Below are 18,407 nucleotides of genomic sequence, written 5' to 3' on the forward strand. Positions count from 1 at the left end.
CCATTTTCTGTCTCTCTCTCTCTCTCTCTCTCTCTCTCGCTCTCTCTCTCTCTCTCTCGCTCTCTCTTTCTCTCTCTCCCAAACTGTCTATCTATGTCCTTTTGCTTTGGTTTTCCTTCTTTTTAATGTGAAATCGTCTGAAAGTCGCCTTTCAGCTTCATAAAGCAATGGCGAGTAAACGAACCATCACGAACACACTGTGAGAGAGAGAGAGAGAGAGAGAGAGAGAGAGAGAGCCACTGGCTGTGGCAAAACAGTAGATAAAATATTCAAACTTCAATATTCAACATTAGCACGATTGTTGCGTCCCGCACCGGCAGCCCTACACAGCCGTCGTGCGGGGGTTCATGCGCGAACGCCACTTTGTCGGCACCCGCTTTGATCCTTATCGTGGAGATGTTTGCTTGCTTCATGTTCGTCCTCCAGCACCACCACCACCACAGAAGCAGCAGCAGCAGGTGGTGGTCGCCTACACAGCGGGCCCGGAAAACAAAAACAAAAAACCCGGTCAAAACCGTCCATCTCACGGCGGGGAGTTGTTGCTTGAAATTGAATCAACTTTCCACGTATTGCTCCGTGGAACTTCCTCCCACACACCGGCCGGGAGCGGATTTCACTGGAAAATGTCGAGTTCGTTCCGCGCTGAGTGGATTAGCAGTGGATGTGGAAGATTGTTTAAAACGACCCACTCCCGATGCTGCTGGGGAGCTCTCTTGAGTGCTCCCGTCCGGCAATGGAAAAGTCTGTCCCCGAGTGGGTTTCGGTATGGACCGTGTTCTAATTCCGCGCCTCGAAACGCTCCCGCACAAAAGGAGGTCCTAGTCAATTCAATCTGAATTGCAACCGTACGCCAGGTAATTAGCTCGGGGTTTTGGGGAGGAGCGGTTGAGATTAAAATTTGTTTTCATAGCGTGTTTTTTTGCTTCTTGTTGGTCCTCCTCTTTTTCTGTGGAATCCACTAATGCGGATCAGGACCTCAAATTACTAAGCTCCACGAGAAATGCATTTTAAAGTACAGCTGTGCTTAGGACTAATTTCGCTGAAATGTAATATCGGCGGATGAAATTTACATTGAACGGGAAAGTTTTTCAAAAAGCCAAACACACCACCGTTAGTAGAGCGAAAAGCTTGACTCCTTTCGAAACACATTAAAATTTAATACTCTACTTCGCACACCCTACCAGGCGTCTCCATCGTCGTACAAACTACCAGGCGTCTCCATCATTGCCTTCGTTCATAGCGTTTCGATAATTAATACTAAAATCAAACAATAAAAAAGTAAAGCAGCTCTGCCTCCTTCCCTCCCTTTCCCCTGCCATTAGTCGAGGCCAAACGGTGGCCGAAGCGCTAAAACCAATCAATCATGTTTTCACCCCTCTTGGAAGGCTAAATGGCTCCCGGCTGGTGGTAAAAGGTAAAGAAGGTGCGCTCGGGTATATTTCCTTCCGCTCACGCACCTTCCAGCTATCCATTAGTGACGTGGTGGAAGAGAGGGGGGCAGTTTGAAGGGAATGGCCGAAATGAAACGTTTTGAAAACAAGTGGGGCAAAAATCATAAATCTGTGTTCGTCACGGGTCAGTGGAGGTCCGTGGAGCGGCTTGATTTTTCACTACATTTCCTTCGAAGGTTTTCACTTTTGTTTGTTCTATGTATGTGTGTGTGTGTGAATGTCTACTTTTTCCCATTTCTTCACGAAAAAGAAGGGTCCCTGTGCTTTGACCTTGCCTTACCGTGACCTTGCACAGCCTTGTTTATTGTGAGTGTTCTTGGTTAAATATTTCCCTTTCGACACAGTGTATGTGCGTGCAGCGGCTAGTCCTGGCAGGAAAAAAATGCCACAATGTAAAATACCAGGCTCGTTTCTCAATGTCAAACGGGAAAGGAAAGGAAAGGAATTGTACCTTTGTTCGGTTTGCTCACCGGTTGCTGCACACACAATTCACCTATTTCCCGAAGACAGCGAAAAAAAGGGAAAGAACAAATCGCTCTCAACACAATCGTGAATTGGACTAGTTTCGTTTTCTTCTCCTCTTTTTGTGAAATGAAAATCGATGATAATTGGACTGGTAATGATGATTGATCAACCGACAAAAAGGAACCTACGTCACGGCAAAGCAAAACAAAATCCAAAAAACGCAACACTCCATTTGTCTTTTCTCATTCCCCTGCCTCGCTGGCAATGTGTTCGCACTTTTCCACTCGAATAATTCTTCTAACCCCTTTCTGTTTCGCTTTACTCTATACTGCTATCAATTTCAGTTCGCCGAGCATGTGTTTCGAACGTTCGACGCGAACGGTGACGGTACGATCGACTTCCGGGAGTTCCTGTGCGCACTGAGCGTTACCTCGCGCGGCAAGCTAGAGCAGAAGCTGAAATGGGCGTTCTCGATGTACGATCTGGACGGTAACGGATACATCTCCCGACAGGAAATGCTGGAAATTGTTACCGTAAGTCCCGGGCCGGCCGGCCGACAAATTGAAGCCGGAAACGCAATTACCTTTCGCGCGTTTCTCGCTTTTAGTTCGTGGAAAAACCAAAAGCGCACGCATTTCCCACACGAAATCAACATTCATTTCACTGCCAGGACATTAACGAACATGTTGGACGCTAATACTCTATCTCTGTTTCTCGTATTTTTTTTTTCGCCAGGCAATCTACAAAATGGTCGGCTCGGTGATGAAGATGCCCGAGGACGAAAGCACGCCGGAAAAGCGGACGGACAAAATCTTCCGCCAGATGGATCGCAACAAGGACGGCAAGCTGAGCCTGGAGGAGTTCATCGAGGGCGCGAAGAGTGATCCGTCGATCGTGCGGCTGTTGCAATGTGATCCGCAGGCGCAGTGAGCAATTCCATGCTGAAAACAACACAAAGAAAGCGACACAGAAACAGCAAACAAACCAACAAACATACACATACAAAAACAGACATAACAGCATGCCTGCAGCCAGCAAAACGCAAGCGAAACTAACAGCCCAAAACACACAAACAAAACACAAACAAACGAAAGCAACAAATACAACAAAATGTTTAACACACACTCTTGTACACAAGCAAACAACAAAACAGCGACATGCTATTATAGGTAAACGTTAAAAAGAAAAAACAAAACAAAACACTTATAAATATATGCCCTATACATATTTTTCCCCTTACACAACTCAAAACTTAACATTTAACGTATCTAAAAAGAGAAAAAAAACGAGTTGATTCAGAATCAAAACATCACTGCAACACTAGCTAAACTCCATCGAAATTTCCTCAACGTTTTAATATATTGTGTAAATTGAGCTAAACGAAAACAGAAATCCCAATTCGAAATGCTGATGATGAGCGTTTGCACTGAATTGATTATGAATTAATAATATAATAACTGCGCTAGCCGGGTGTGCTAGTACGAAACGGAAGGTTAACTATTTAAAACAAAAAAAAAACAAAACAAAACAAAGAGAAAACAAACCGCGAAAGATAATTAGCAAAGCGGCGCAAACTTTTCTTTGTTTCCTCCTGCAACGGAAATTGTGTTCTTGCATTTCAACGTGCAAGTAATAACAACACACGGAAGCAATTGTGGGGGAAAAAATGTATAATTTTACAGCTAAACACGTTGCGCACCAAAAACATGAACCCAGAAAACGTTGTACTTTAAAAATTGGCTTTGTTTGACGTAACAAAAAATGAGATATTTAATATTAATCAAACGTACTTTTTGCTAACTTATTATCCATTTATTTCCTTCTCTCAATCTCAATTGAGCTAACATGAATCTGCTCTTCTATTCTGTTGTTTTTCTTTTATAAACTCAGGATTCAAAGAATTTCAAAGCACACAACTAGGTTTAGGAGTGTATGATCGTTAATTAAGGTTTTTGTTTTCTGTTTTGTCCTATTTGAAATACCAACATTGTATCGCCATCACGTGCCACCTTAAACGACAAACTAAAACATACAAAGCCCACACACACACACACACAAGCATACAAACAACTCAAACACCACAAATATGCCATATGCAAATGCAATGCAATGATTCTCTGCTTGTTTGTCTCTTCCCGTTTCGTCGATGCGTTCTCTCCCGTGTGTTACCCCGTTGAGTTGAGCCGAGCGGAGGAGGTTGCTTTGGTGAAAGCGCTGTGGCGCGCAGAAGAGGAAACGGGCTGGACAGTACGCTGGCGGGTGAAAATGTAGCTCCAGACATAGCACGCCGCTCGGTTGTGGTCGTACGAGCAGCCCGCTTTCCTCTTCTGGCGTGAAAACGCGTGACGCAGACGGGATCATCATTCTTCAGCAGTTTCGTTTTACAATAAGAAAATGGTTTGTTTGTTTGTTTGTTTAATTTACTAAAGAATATGATCCGGTTCTGTGCCATGCATATCGAGCGGGTTCGCTTGACACGGTTACTCTACGACAAGCTTCGAAACGTCGCTCAACTCAAATCACAAACAAAGCCGGGTTGGGGAATGGCACCGCAAACGGGAACCGCAACAAGGCAGCGCTATAGCGTCTAATACAATACCAACCATTACACTGAATGCCGCACACGCCATGAAAAGCAATACAATACAGAGCAACACATGCTACCACGAGTACATTACACACCATCAAACACACACACACACACAGTGGCAAAGAGCCACTAGAAGAAATACAAAAACAACACAATGGAATTTTTCGCTGCCTCCGCGTACTCACCTAGCAAAAGAAGCGCCCGATGGATCGAAGGCGGCCCCAAGCTTTTGGGCGGGGCGGCTGGATGGGCTCAATGCACTGTAGCGCTCAACACACACACACACATAACTCACCTCATGCAAAGAAAACAAAACCGGCTGTGTAGAGCTGTGTGTAGCAATAGTGTGTGTGCGTCGTAGTAGGCGCGGCGAAACTGTCAACCGTGCCCAGTCAGTGTGTCACGCGGAACAAATTATATCGGAATGTGAAAGAGTGTGGTGCGTGTGTGTGATTGTACAGGCAGGGACTAACAAAAAAGAAAAGAAACAAGCGCGGAAAGAAAACCCCCTCAACACCCAATAGTGTGTGTGGCGAGCGATAAGGTAAACCCCAAATTGTACGGAATTGAGCGACTGTTTTGCGGAATGGGGCCGTAAAAACAGGTCCAGCAATTGTTTGTAAAGCCTGAAACGAACCACTATTGACGGGGGGATGCAAAAGACCAGAACGAAACCACGGCACTGATGTATGTAGCAAACAAATAGCAGCAGCCATATGTAGAGAAGCAAACAAACTGTGCAAACACGTCGATCTTCCGATTAGCAGAGCGTGTGTGGCGGTAGTAAGTTTTGTTGTTTTTCGTTCGGCCCTTACACGCCTACTACTTACCACTACTTCGAGCGCATTCGATAGGGTGCGAAAGAGCGAAAAGAGCCATCCATAGAATCCCTTTTGCGCAAAGCATAGAGAAAAGAAGGGACACACTCACAGCCTAAAGCGAAAGCATTTGCGTTGCGTTTGAAACCCCAAAATCTCCTTCATAGTTTGTAGTTCATATCAAACACTCAGTTTGGTTTGAAAGTATTTTTTCTGCTTCTCCGTTTTTCTCTCTGCCCTCCAGTGTGTCATGTATTATACCCCATTAATGTTTCAAGGGGTGTGTGTGTTTTTTTTCTAATTTCCTTCCAATCTCTGTCTCACCCGTGCGACATGCCCAATGTCCGCGGGAGCCCCATTTTCTATTGCTATTATTATTATTATTATTATTATTATTATGAATTATCGTTATTATTAATTATTATCCAAAATGCCTGATTTCTACGCGCAAACCGTGGTATGGAACGCCCGCGCAAGCAGCAACCGGTTTGCAACCATTATTTATTATCGTTTAGTCACTACACGTTGATCGTACCGGTTATATTGTTCGATTTTGTTCCGGAAGACGGGGACTCGTCTCACACACTTGTGTACTACAATATTTACGATTTTATGCAAGCTTTAAACAACCCCCCATTAGCAAGCCCCCAGCATCGCGATCGTCCCCCAGTGCGCGGATTACTATCATTTGTTTGTAAAACCGTTTAGATATTACAGTTCTGACACCAATGCAAGCTGTTAACAAAAGAAAACAATTTTTTTTATCGAATTTATAAATTTACCATTCGTAATCTCCTTTACCTTTCGGTGATTAAACTGCTCGGAATCTTTACTTTTCATACTAATCGCTGTAATAGCTAGAATCATTTTCCTTTGTCCGATTTGTTTTGCTCTAGACGCAATTATTTAAAGAAGAAAAACGCAGCAAATGACACTGTTAGAAAGAAAAAAGTGTGAGTGTATGGAGCACGTGTATAAGTGTGTTGGTAAAGAGGAAACTTGCACTACACGAAACTACACGAAAAGAGCAGATAAAAAGAAAAACATTATTTCGAGTCCATACGTAGTGATGAGAGAGAGAGAAACCATACACACATAGAATGTTGAGCGTAAAACTATAGCGAGTGGTGTACGATCGTACATATTTAAGTTTGTACAGTCTTTTGATTATATACATTAAATCTTTTTATTTTATTTAAGCCGTTCGAATGAGTTTCTGTCTTTTTTTTTGTTTTGTTGTGCTTACTCGTTGCTTACTCTTTGTTAGAATGATTTTATATTTTTCATGAAAGAAATTATACAATATTTTGCTTATTTATTTGCATGCTTCTTAGCTCTAAGTAACTCAGGAGTTTCCTAAAAAAATAATCTAATGCTTGTGTTGTCCAATGCCACACAGGTCTGGTCGAACGCAATGGAAGTCTGATTCCTTACCCGCAGGTCACACGCGTTAAAGAATGTTCTCTCGATATTCAGCTAGAAACTAAAATCGTTAGTTGAGTTTATTCCTAGTTAGTGTATACTAATATTATAGCTACTTGTTGCTCTTTCTCTTACTCCGTCTCTATCTTCTCTATTTAAAGGAAAAAAAGCTACATGAAAACGTTGTTACAAAACAGAAAGCGTTCAAGAGATAATGTTACTCCAGATAGCGAAAAACGAATCGATAACAACAACATCAAACATTTACGTAGAGCTTTTACATTATAACATATCGATACATACGTACCGTACCGCGCGTGTTTTGTCCCCGACTGGTTCCTTCTCTTCTATTTACTACTATTTGCTTACTCCAAACGGTCAAACGATGTCTCCATTGTCGATCGTCGGGACGGCACGGTTACTTTCAAATTTTTAACCATCTCGTAGAAGAAACTATTTTAACCCTCCATCCCCCCTCTTGTTTTGGTCATCGTACAGAGAGGGGGTGAATGTTTTAATCCCACTTCTTCCGTTCCGATCTCTCTTCATCTCTAGGCGTATCGTATATACTCACGTGTGTTTGACCTTTTACCCCTTTCCCACCCATCTTGTTTGGGTTTTATTTGACGTTTAGGTAAAGCTCCACATTTAACAAATATGAAAAAAAGTGAAAAGGGAAGGAGGGCGGTATACATTACAGCACAAGCGTCTTACGATCGGAATACGAGAGAGAGAAAGAAAAAAAACAAAATAACCAACAACCCCAAATCGCCCCCATGTAACAACCACAAACTGTGTTGAAATTGTGTGTGTGTGTGTGCGTATATTTTCAATGTGAGAGATAGAGGGGAGGGGTTGAGGGGGCGTGTGTTGGCCGAAGTTACTATTTCTTGAAGGAATTACATGTTGTGTCAGGACAGCAAAAGGAGAGATGAACGGGACACGATGTTTGTGGTTAAGGTTTTGGTAATGATATAAGAGCCGTACAATTGAATTGAATGTACCTCCAACACAAACCTTTGGGATAATGCAGCCAATGCACCCAACAGCACTAGGATCAATAATCATTATTATTAGGACAAAAAGGGGAGAGAGCCGTTGAAAGGGCCGAAGTGAAGAGATAAAAACAAAATATTATGATTATGATAAAACAGAGATACAAAAGCATACAAATAAGCGATTATGATAATTAAATTATTAACAACAAGCAAAACAAACAAACAAACAAATCAAGCTCTGTGACATTTAATTGACGTTTTAGAACACACACACACAAGTGTACGGACTGTGTAAAGGATAGGTATGAAGATAGAAAAAAAAACACTCACACACACTAAGAAGTCTCTTAATTCGTATAGTATTCATCTCCTTACCAAAGGGCACACACACACAGACACACAGACACATCAAGTTTGCATCGGTTTGAAATTTACTCTCTGTACGTGTTAAGCAAACGAGTGTAGTAGAAAGAGAAAGCGATACATCTGTCACGCTTCAGCGCTCTCCGTTCAAACACACATGAAGATGACAAGAGAGAGAGAGAGAGAGAGAGTGAGTTTGAACATGTTTGTTTGTGTGTTTGTGCGTCATAAGGAACGCTTAGTATACACTCTACATACTTAAAACAAATTAAACGGAGAGAATTAAAAATGGTAAATACAAAAGAAAAAAGCTGTTAATGCATGAAGAAAAACAAACACAACTGACATAGATAAAGCGAACAAGCACACTTGCACACATAATGGGCATACTGCACACATGGTATATGTATGTGTAATGTGTGCGAGTGTGTGCGTTAGTGCATTTAGATAGTATTTTGGAAGTAATGTGGAACGCAAACAAGGGAGGAACGGTCAAATTGCATACATTCAAAGCCAAGACTGGCGGTAACCAAAAAGAAAACAAATAATATAGTAGAGACACTTTTGTCAAGCGAGACACAACTACCTGATTTATGGAGTGCACCAACTAGCAGCAGCAGCAGCGGCAGCTAATTGGCAGCAACTGCATTACGCTATAGTTTATATTATCCGATCCAGTGCGCGAGAATGTTACAGATTTACTCGATGGCTGATAGTGCAAAACGGTGTGTACGCAGCAGGCCATCAAACGCCATTCATGTCGCAAGAGTGGTCCACAACACATTGGGAGACGCAGAGACGATTTCTATGATTATGGTGTATATTTTTTGTAATCTTAATGAATTGTTCTTGTCTGCTCATGATTAGTTGTGAATAACTCCTCCTAGTTTTAGTCTTTTTTTATTGAAGTGTACTTTTTTTGTCCTAGTTTTAGCGTTTTGTTTTCATATACAAACATCTTCACTTGTTAGATAGATAGGCGAACGACATCAAAGTACTACTATTACTACTACTACTACTACTACTATCCTCGAACTCTCCATAGTATAAACTCTCTCTCTTCATAGTGTAAAGCATCAAGACGCCACTGTGCAAGGGCTGGACGGAATTTTGGGCTGTGTGTATGGGTGTGTGTGTGCGTGCGGCAAAAGCTCGCACAACAGACAGCCAACGATGTATCCAACCACTTAGCGACATGCATACTTTATCCCCTACTCCTACCCCTACCATTTTGGGCTGCGTTTAAAGCTTTTGGCCCACCGAAAACGGTTCTAAGCTCCAACAAGTTCCAACCAGTATAGTTACACACCACCAGCACATAATAGGAAATGTATTTCTTCCTCTCTTTCTCCTTCTCTCTATCGCTCTTTGTCTTGCGCCATCTTTAAATGGCAAGACAGCGAGTGTAGTGTAGTTGTGTAGACAGCGACAAACTTGGCGGCCGCGTGAAACTAATTATTACTAACTACCAGCAGTTCCACCAGCTGGAGCTGGTGCAGCAGAAACTACAGCCACTTACAAGTGAATTAATCCATCGTTTTTTGCGAAAAAAACAAAAATGCGCATTACAGCCCACTTTCCCAGGCGCGCGCGCGAAATGATTGTAGTGATATAAAGCTAAACCAAAAGAGCAAACAAGATCTTTAAAATCGATAATATCCACCATTTTTGATGCACAACTTCGTTTTACCACTTACCATTTTACCTGTTGCTCGATTATCGTTCAAAAGTATGAGGAGAAGAGTGAAAAGGAAAAACCTTTAGTATTAGCAAAACAAACAACCAACGTACGAAGAATTGAGGAACCGATGAGGGAAACGTACAGCGTAAACAGACACCGAAAACACACACACACACACAAACACGTACGAAAAGGAAACCAAATGACAAATAAATCAAACGCAAAAGGATACCTTTTTGAACCTAACAGGAGAGTAGTACTAACGAAAGCAACAAAAAAACAAAACACACAAATTAATGAAAAACGATATAATCCCGTCTTAGTGGTCTTTGCCTAGTGATTTAGAGGAAACAAGAAACAGAAGCAACCAACAGCAGAAAGATAGTTCTTAAACAAACAAAACACGAGATTCAAGTAACAAACAAAAGTAAGCCCCGATTACGACGCAATAAAGCCTAATACACCGAAGCATTACACCACTGGCGACAAGCAAGAAAGCACACACACACAATGACCACGTAAAACACAAGACAAGAGAAAACAACGCCGAACGTGAAACGTTGAACCAGACAAACAAACAAACAAATACCAACTCTATATATTTACTTGCACAATATCTAAGGCACAGCTCTTCCGAAACTTTTCAAAACTAACTTAAAACAAACAAACAAAAACCTAGCTAACTAACGTTTGCGATGATATGAAGCATTAAAGAGTAAGCAGCAAAGCAAAGGGAGTAAGAAAGTAGCATAAAAGAGGCAGAAGAAAAGAGATAGAAAAAAGAAAAACAAAACAAAACAACACACAGTGTGAAACAATGTATCGAAGGTAAAGGAAACAATATTTTTAAATTAATTGCTAACAGAAAGAAGAAACCAGCAGCACTCGCTCTCTCCCTCTCTTTCTCCCGTTAAGCAAAAAGGTCCGATCTGCAATCAACATGCAATCAACAACAGTTTGTGTGACACACGTGTTAACCTGAAGCTGTGTGTTGTGCGTTTATGATACGGTGCTGTGGAGTAAAAGTGACAGGTAAAGGTGATTGGCTCTGCTGAAAAGGAGGGAACGAAGAAACGAAGAGAACGAAACTAGCAATGTAGGAGGAAGTTGGAGGTGCTAGGAAGGCGTGCGCATCGTTGCATGGATCGTGTTGCAAGTGTGCAAGGGAAAGAGGATCACAAAATACAATTGTAGAAACAGGCAGTATCGAGACTTTGAATTGAACTCATTAACTTATGAGAAAAATGCTTGAATTTCTTCTTGAACACAACTAAACAAGCATTAAAAAAGGTCACAATAAGATCATGCTGTCGTGAGGATTGCAGAGCTGCAAGCAACTTGTCACAACGATATGCCTGCAATCAGCCGCAAGGTATGCAATCCGCACGACACACTTATCGTTTTTTGGTGGGTTTTTTTCAACAAGGCTGTTGCAATTTAATTAGTTTAACAGTTTTCAAGTAAAACTCTTCGCTCTTTTGTGCAACCATATGAGAAAGGAAGACAGCGTTGTTTGTGTGTTTCTTAACTTTGTCTTACAAACTTGCAAACGGGCATGCCACTTGCTGCATAGAAAATGGCACACTGAACAGCAAAGAGCACAGCAAGATCGAACCGTTCCGCAGCAGAACGCAACCGTTTCGCGGGCTTTCGGCAAATGGGCGCCGAAGATGATTTGAACAAATCGACTATGTTAAACAATTTAACGGAGAAAATCAATAAAACTCATATAACGTGTTGGAAGATGAAAACAAAAAAAAACGACTCCCAGATGTTGCTTTCAATCATTATGCTTTGGTGCATTTTAGTTTAATTTACGTAGCTTAGTTGTTAAGAGCTTAATAAGGAAACGGTTCTAGACTAATGTATGCGAAGGGTGGATGTGCCCCCGTTTTGTCGCATGCGTTCTGCAGAGGCTACTGCGATGCTACAGCGTTCGTCGAATGTTCAGCCGTTCTGGCCGCTGGTGCAACGCTTCTCCGAGTAGCTCAGTGTAGCTCTGACGGTGTTGGTGCTGGACGGTGGGTGCGTTCGTGCCAGCCGGTTGTACGTTGTGGCCTCGGAATGTCGAATTGGCCGCAAAACCATACTCTCCGCAGGATTTCACTCGACTCCGAAAACGATTCGCATCATCGCGAGCGGTCCGTTGTTCGAAGAGATTGCCACTGGACCGAAGGCGTTCGATTGAACCGTTTAACAATTCCATGACTTTTCTGGACGGGGTGAGTTTGTTTTAACACGATACCGATAGCGTTGTTGCCTTGTTGTTTGTCACTGAACGATTGATTTCATTCTTCAGGAACGGTCATAATTTATACTCTCACGTCCAGGTAGCTTGGATGCTTATAGTTGCCTGGAGTTGTTATTATGCCGTGAAGCTCGCTTTGTTACCTGGAGGTGTATTTTGCCTCTTGAAAAGAACAACAACGAGAGAAGGCGTTTCAAACAATTAGAACCTTACCTGTTTCTGACCAATTTGTCTGTGTTTACGGGTGTCAAAAGCAACTCCCAACATTTCAGTTTTTATTGCTGATTTAAGGTACAATAACCAACTAAATTCGGGGCAATTTCTTTCTCTTGTTGTGTGATGTTGTAAGTGTGGCATTTGTATCCAAATTTACAGTTCAAATCATGCCTTTCGAACAGTTTGATAGTCTATTAGTCAGTCAGTCCCGAACCGTCTTGAAAGAAAACTCCAACACATTTCGCTTAGGTTTCAGAGTTACTTTCGTTTATTGAAATTCGTTGCTGTGGGAGCGTTTTGGGTGTTCTATTCGTAAGGGGGTGAATGGGGTGTGAAGGTCAGGTGTGTCTCAGGTGTAGCTCAAGTAGCTCTGCAGCTATTGTGGTAGCGTCTGGCACAGATACGCCAGATAGGCAGAAGGTCACTCCTAACCGATCACCACCGTCGGTAAGTAGAGCTCATATAGAGCCTTACCAGGGGTCGACTTTTTCCTGCACCATCAGGGAAAATTTGGAACAAAAAAAATAGAAGAGACAGGAAATAGTAATCGAACTAATAATTTAAAAAGCATTTTTTTTTCTAATCAATCAAGCATATTAGAATTTCAAAAAGCGAAAATAACGCAGCAAACTAAAAAGCAGTAGCACACAAAAAACTCCACCCTGTACCCCGTTTCGTTGAGAAAGCTGCGGTACCAAATTACAGTTACCCTTTGGGCAAGAACGGGGTAAACTTTCACCGGGTCAGGGTGGCTTGTTTTGTTGCTGTTGTTGTCAGGTTACATAGTTGTAGCGCGCGCGAGCGAACCAGGGCGTGTTCATGTTCACCCCCTGTGCGTTCGACTGCAGTTAATAAGCAAGTAAGGCCTACTTAGCGTAAAAAGGTAGGAAGGTTTGTTGGGTAGAAAAAAAATAAAAATAAATCCATTGAAACAAAACAAAACACGATTTTTCAAACTACTCAGGCTACTATGATACATGTTACACACTCGCAAACATATGGCTTAACTCTGTAACGTTTATGCGCCAAAGGTGGCCCACACGCACACGCAAAGGGCAATAGAGCAAATTGGCACTGCCCTGTGTTGGTGGGTTCGAAGTACAAGGTAAAGCGAGGGGGTGGGGGGAGAAGGAATGCAGGGCCTGCATTTCGAACATTTTTCAAGGCACACTGCAACAGTGTTTTACAGCAAACTTCGAAAGAGAACCTTCCAAGGATCGGTTTTTTTTGGGGGACAGGGTTTCGGGGCAACAAGCTTTCGTTTTCGTTCGAGTCTCTCTGTGTGTTGCTGTGGGTGTGCGTTAAGGTTCACGTTCGTATTCTTTGTTTGTTGATATTTTTTTGTCTTTTTTAATACTTTCTAAGGGGTCGTTCAGTGAGAAGGGTTAAACAAAACGGGACATATTTTTGTCGTTTTTTTTCAACGTTTTTTTTTTATATAAAATTTACAAAGTGCATTTCGTAAGCTAAGCAAGCGGAAGCATTTTTATTGCAAAACGGGATGTTATTAGTTTTTCATTTGTTTAAAAAAAAACTAACTAAGCCAACGGTAGAGAAGGGTAAGAGTATCAAATTTGGAGAGGTTTTTTGTTTTTTGCTCTTCTGGTTTTGTTTGGTAGAAGCAGGATAGGAAACGCATTGGTTTTAGAGGATCTTGCGGTACTTTCTGTTAGTGTATGCCTTCGAGTGGCAGTTGTACGACTTGATCTGATTACTTAGCGTGTACATAAGCTTCTTGTCGTCCTTCTTGTGGCTGATGCTGGTGTAGTTGTACGCATCGTTGATGTCACGAGTGGCGCTGGATAAGGGGTGGGATAGAGAGAATGAAAAAAAGATGTAAAATAAAGAGAGGAAGAGAAGATGTTTTACAAATTTCATTTCATTGGGGTAGAAACGCTTGAACGTAAGTGCTAGCTAGAGATTACTTACGTCTTCTGCGTTCTCAGGACACGCTCGGCCCAGGTCTGGGGGCGAGGGATCTCCGAGGCAACACCCCGTGATCGTCGGTCCAGATAGTCGATGACGTCATCGTAGTAGTTCACGCGGTAGTCGTACATGTAGTTGTACTGCAAGAATTGTGGGCTATCGCAAGTAGAGGAAAGGGAAGCGTTATGATTAAGATGGGTGAATTAGGAAGTTCTAAGTAGATTAAATGTATTTAAATTCCTTTAAATAGGCCCTTAACAGGGGTTAAAAAGGTCTAAGAAGCATTCAAGAAGCATTCATGAAGCATTTGGCGCCTAAAGTTATGTAACACGCATTACTTTTAGAAATTAAATTAAGCAATTGAGACTGTTTTTAGCAAATTGAAGTGAGAACTTTTATCTTAGTTCAGTAAATCTTCCTCAAAATGTAATCATCTTGAATGGTTCGCCCCACTTTCACATTACTTACCGAACCCAGTGCTTGTAGAGCGGCATCTTGCGACGGTTGAAATCATCGACGATGTTCAGCGGCTTTGCGCCCGGCTTGTTCTTCACGATCACACCAGTAGAGGCAGCACCATCATCCATGGTTGGGCCGGTTTATTTGATAAAAGAAGCGGGAAAGTGTACCTGCAACAAAAAAAAAACAAAACAGACCAGTTTGCCAATAAAAGAAATGGCACGGACCCGAAACGTTAATCAAAGCACAAAGCACTTGTGGGCGGTGATCGATGGGGGGGGGGGGTGGCGAATGTTCTTGAATTTTCCTTTTCTAAACTATAAACACTCTAACAATACACGAAACTCGAAACACAAACACACACACATGCACAGAAGAAACACTCGTTGAGGGCTTTAATGTCGGCCGCGATTAAAATTAGACATCATTTACAATTGGCTGGCGCTGAGCGTAACGCTCAAGTAGGCAGAGTGCGCACTTTTCGCCTCTTTTTCCTATTGCCATCTGTTTTTATCCGATCGATAGGAGTGCAACAGTGCAACGATCGGCACACGATACATCCACACCAAACAACTGAACAGAGACTTGTCTTCTTTTCACTAGAGGTTTCCCTTTATTTTTTTAGAAAATCACCCTCTTTGCCTGTCGATCTTTTCTGGATTGACTCAGCGCATCTGGTGCGTCTGTTACGCGCGCAAACCGTTGCGCGACATTTGCGCGATGTCTCGTCTAACAACGCAGTCAAAGTAGGCGGAAGTCTCCATAGCTCGGCTGCCCTGTCAAAAGGGGTTCAAAGAGCAGTCGCCGATCGTTCCGACGGCGATGATTTGTGGCGATACTGCTGGTGATGATCGTGACAGTTTTTCCGTCGGTTGTCCCACCTCTGCCAGATGGCGTGTGTTTGACGAGTGATTTATGTGAGGTGTCGTTGATGGGAGGCTATTTCTTGTTTGGCAGTCCACAGCACAACTCGCAAGTTGACATTGTAGTGAAGGGTTGTATCTAGTTCTTGTTTTTAAGCGTCTTGTACGATCATTATTTATCCCCAATCAAAAAAATGGAACAACATTTTCCTTGATAGAAGCAATTTTTCCATCTCGCCACTGCGATCATCGATCGATGTGCGTAATTAATCGACCATTCAGCATTCCTTCTAACTTGCTTGAGCATGTGCTAACGAGCATGGCCAATTTATAAGCGGCTCGGAAGAGAATAATAAATTATCTTCACACGCCGAGTCGATAAAGGCCAAATTTAGCACGGTATGCACGATCCGGCGTGGAGAACACGGCCAAACAAACAATTTGCGTTGCTCTCTCACTCTTCTTCTCTCCCACCTTGCGAAACAAGCATTGAAAGCATGCCAGCAGGGGTGGAATATTCCATTTTTTTTCCTCTTTCAAAAAGAAATGATGTAAGAATAGACAGCTAAGCGTACGAATTGTTGGAACTGTTTCAAAAAAGAACATGTATCAAGGAGACAGATTTCTGAAGTACATGTCCTTTTGTGGTCACAGGCAAATGGAGGAAGTAACACAAAACTTAGTACAACATGAACAACTGCAAACAATTATTCAAACAATGGTCCAAACAAAATACACAGTCTTATTGTCTTTTTTTCACGTTTAAATTAGAAAAAAAAACACCCAACAAACAAACACCGAAATTGTTCGAAAGCACTTGGAAGAGGCAAACAACACTCACAGAACCCCTCCGTACCTGTTTGAAATTGACTTGTTAGTCCGGTGGAATGAACAGAGAGACTGACTGCTTCCCGTAACCGCACGGTATCGAAATCGACACGCTGTCGGCCGTTCTGGCATTCGCAGTTGCAGCTCTTCTCACCCCTCATTAGCCCCCCCTGCCTGTGGCACTACTATCTCTTTCAAGATCCTCATCGTTGTGGAGCATCTCGAAAGCTCGCTCGGTTTTGGCATGAACGGCGCACGAACGGCCGTCGTCACCGGGACGAAGATCATCTCATCCGATCCGAGAGATTTAGTTGAAAGAGGGACGGCAAAGGGGTAACGAGGGTTTTTTCGCACGTTCGAGTGAAAACACCTTTCCGCTTTCCACCCCAATGATCCCACCACTGCTTCAATGGAGGTATCGTGTGCGTCGTTTGAGCAATTCACTCCCGCCCGATCTACAATCTTCGGAAACAGCGATCGTTCGTCAGCGGAAGCTTAGTGATCGTTATCGAACAGTGGGATCGTGCTGGAAGGTTTATGAGGTCAAAATTTAACTTAAAAAAATGTACGATAAATTATTCCCAAAAATTTTGGATTACTTGCGCCTAAATGTATGCAATGTTGCTTAAAGTATGCAAATTGCATGACAAAATCACTAATTTAGAGCATGTTTTTGCCATTATTAATCATGTTATCATAAAACAACCTTCTTTTCACAAGTAGTTTTGATATACAATGCCTTAAATGCACATAGTATGTACATTATTCGCAAAAATATAGCTAAAATATGAATTGTAACCTAAATATTGTTCTCAAATGTCATCGATTGCTTCAAGATGAAGAAAGACAAGCATCGGGTCATTGACAAACTCATGATGGTGGTGTGCGCTTAGTCAATAGACTAGACTATAACAATGACACCCGGCGACCCAGACCCAGAAAGCCTTTTAAGGACTTTCCCAAGGATGCTCTACATGTGAGTCAACGCTAGGCATAGGTCGATATCATCTTCTTCTTCTTTTGCGTAACAACAACGGTTGTTCGGTTGAGGCCTCCCTGTGCCACTAGTGGGCTTGGCTATCAGTGACTTACTGAGTACACACATAACAGGATAGTCAGTCCTATGTATGGGTGTTGATTTGGGGCTGGAACCCATGACGAACATGTTGTTAAAGTTGTACGAGTTGACGACTGTACCACCAGACCCGTCCCAGGTCGATATCGTTGGATTGTGTATAAAGCTTACATCAAAAAAGTAGATCAATCAATTACTCTCTATTGTGTACTTCTTGCAATTCAGATCATTTATAAACTCATCTACTATCATTAAGTAAGTAATAGCTCATGAAATTACCAACTAACTTCCATTGTTTGGCATCTACAACGCAAGGATTGTTGCCCATCCCCAACGACGACTCGTTAATGGTTTGCTACCTTTAGCAACCTCTTCTGACCTGTCCATTCGGGGTTGTGGTTTTTATTTCCGCTTGCCATTCTTAATCACAGTTTTAGCTCGCTCAGAAACAAAACGATGCTAATATTCATTCCCTGCATCCCTTCACAATTGGGCGGCGACTAATTAGCGACCGGTGAACAAATAGCAAGAAATTGTTTATATTTCGTAAGCCTCACTGACTCGATGTCTTGGCTTGGATGGCTACGCCTCATGTAGCTCTGCAACCATTTGGCCCGATCTATCATCGTCGCAACGAGACGGGGGACTCCCGACCGAACCTCCCTTGTACGCGCAGCTACAAAGCATCGCAGGCATCGAGCGTATGATATAAGCGTTTGCGATTATTTGAAGAATTCGTACCAAAGATTTACGTAGGTAAAAGAGGGGGCCCCCTCTGTCCGACTAGTTTTTTTTTTTGCGGGGGGGGGGGTGATGGCAGCTGGCCCATAAACACACTTTTGCATGCCACCACCACCACCACCCCACGAGGATGGCAGGTTGCATTTGTGTTTTGGCCTGCGCGAGTAGTAAAATTAACTATCTTATTTTAACCATTTTTTTCGTTCGCAGTGTTAGTTCTTCTGTACGACTCGAGAGTTTTTTTTCTCTTGTGTTCGTCGCAC

General features: G+C 42.4%; 2 protein-coding genes across 9 annotated transcripts in view; one reads left to right on the forward strand and one right to left on the reverse strand.

Annotated features, from left to right (window-relative positions):
- LOC120893498 (neurocalcin homolog) overlaps positions 1-10,060 on the forward strand; it is a 115,118-nt gene extending 105,058 nt beyond the window's left edge. For all 7 annotated transcript variants that reach the window (XM_040295430.1, XM_040295429.1, XM_040295428.1 and 4 more), the window contains 2 exons: positions 2,261-2,449; positions 2,652-10,060. In XM_040295430.1, coding sequence (XP_040151364.1) covers positions 2,261-2,449; positions 2,652-2,846 — 384 coding nt within the window. In that variant the 3' untranslated portion in view covers positions 2,847-10,060. The remainder of the gene's footprint in view (positions 1-2,260; positions 2,450-2,651) is intronic.
- Positions 10,061-12,497: 2,437 nt separating this feature from the next.
- LOC120893499 (flightin) lies at positions 12,498-16,484 on the reverse strand. Of its 2 annotated transcripts, XM_040295436.1 has the most exons (5): positions 16,357-16,484; positions 14,647-14,807; positions 14,182-14,334; positions 13,968-14,050; positions 12,498-12,743 (listed from the first exon to the last, which is right to left on the reverse strand). In XM_040295436.1, the coding sequence occupies exons 2-5, from the start codon at positions 14,763-14,765 to the stop codon at positions 12,688-12,690; spliced, it is 411 nt and encodes a 136-aa protein (XP_040151370.1). In that variant the 5' UTR covers positions 14,766-14,807; positions 16,357-16,484; the 3' UTR covers positions 12,498-12,687. The 2 variants fall into 2 exon arrangements, with proteins under 2 accessions (XP_040151370.1, XP_040151369.1); XM_040295435.1 differs by lacking the exon at positions 12,498-12,743 and having other exon boundaries at positions 13,710-14,050.
- Positions 16,485-18,407: the final 1,923 nt, after the last annotated feature.

Source organism: Anopheles arabiensis, chromosome 2, assembly GCF_016920715.1.
Source record: "Anopheles arabiensis isolate DONGOLA chromosome 2, AaraD3, whole genome shotgun sequence".
NCBI lineage: Eukaryota > Metazoa > Arthropoda > Insecta > Diptera > Culicidae > Anopheles > Anopheles arabiensis.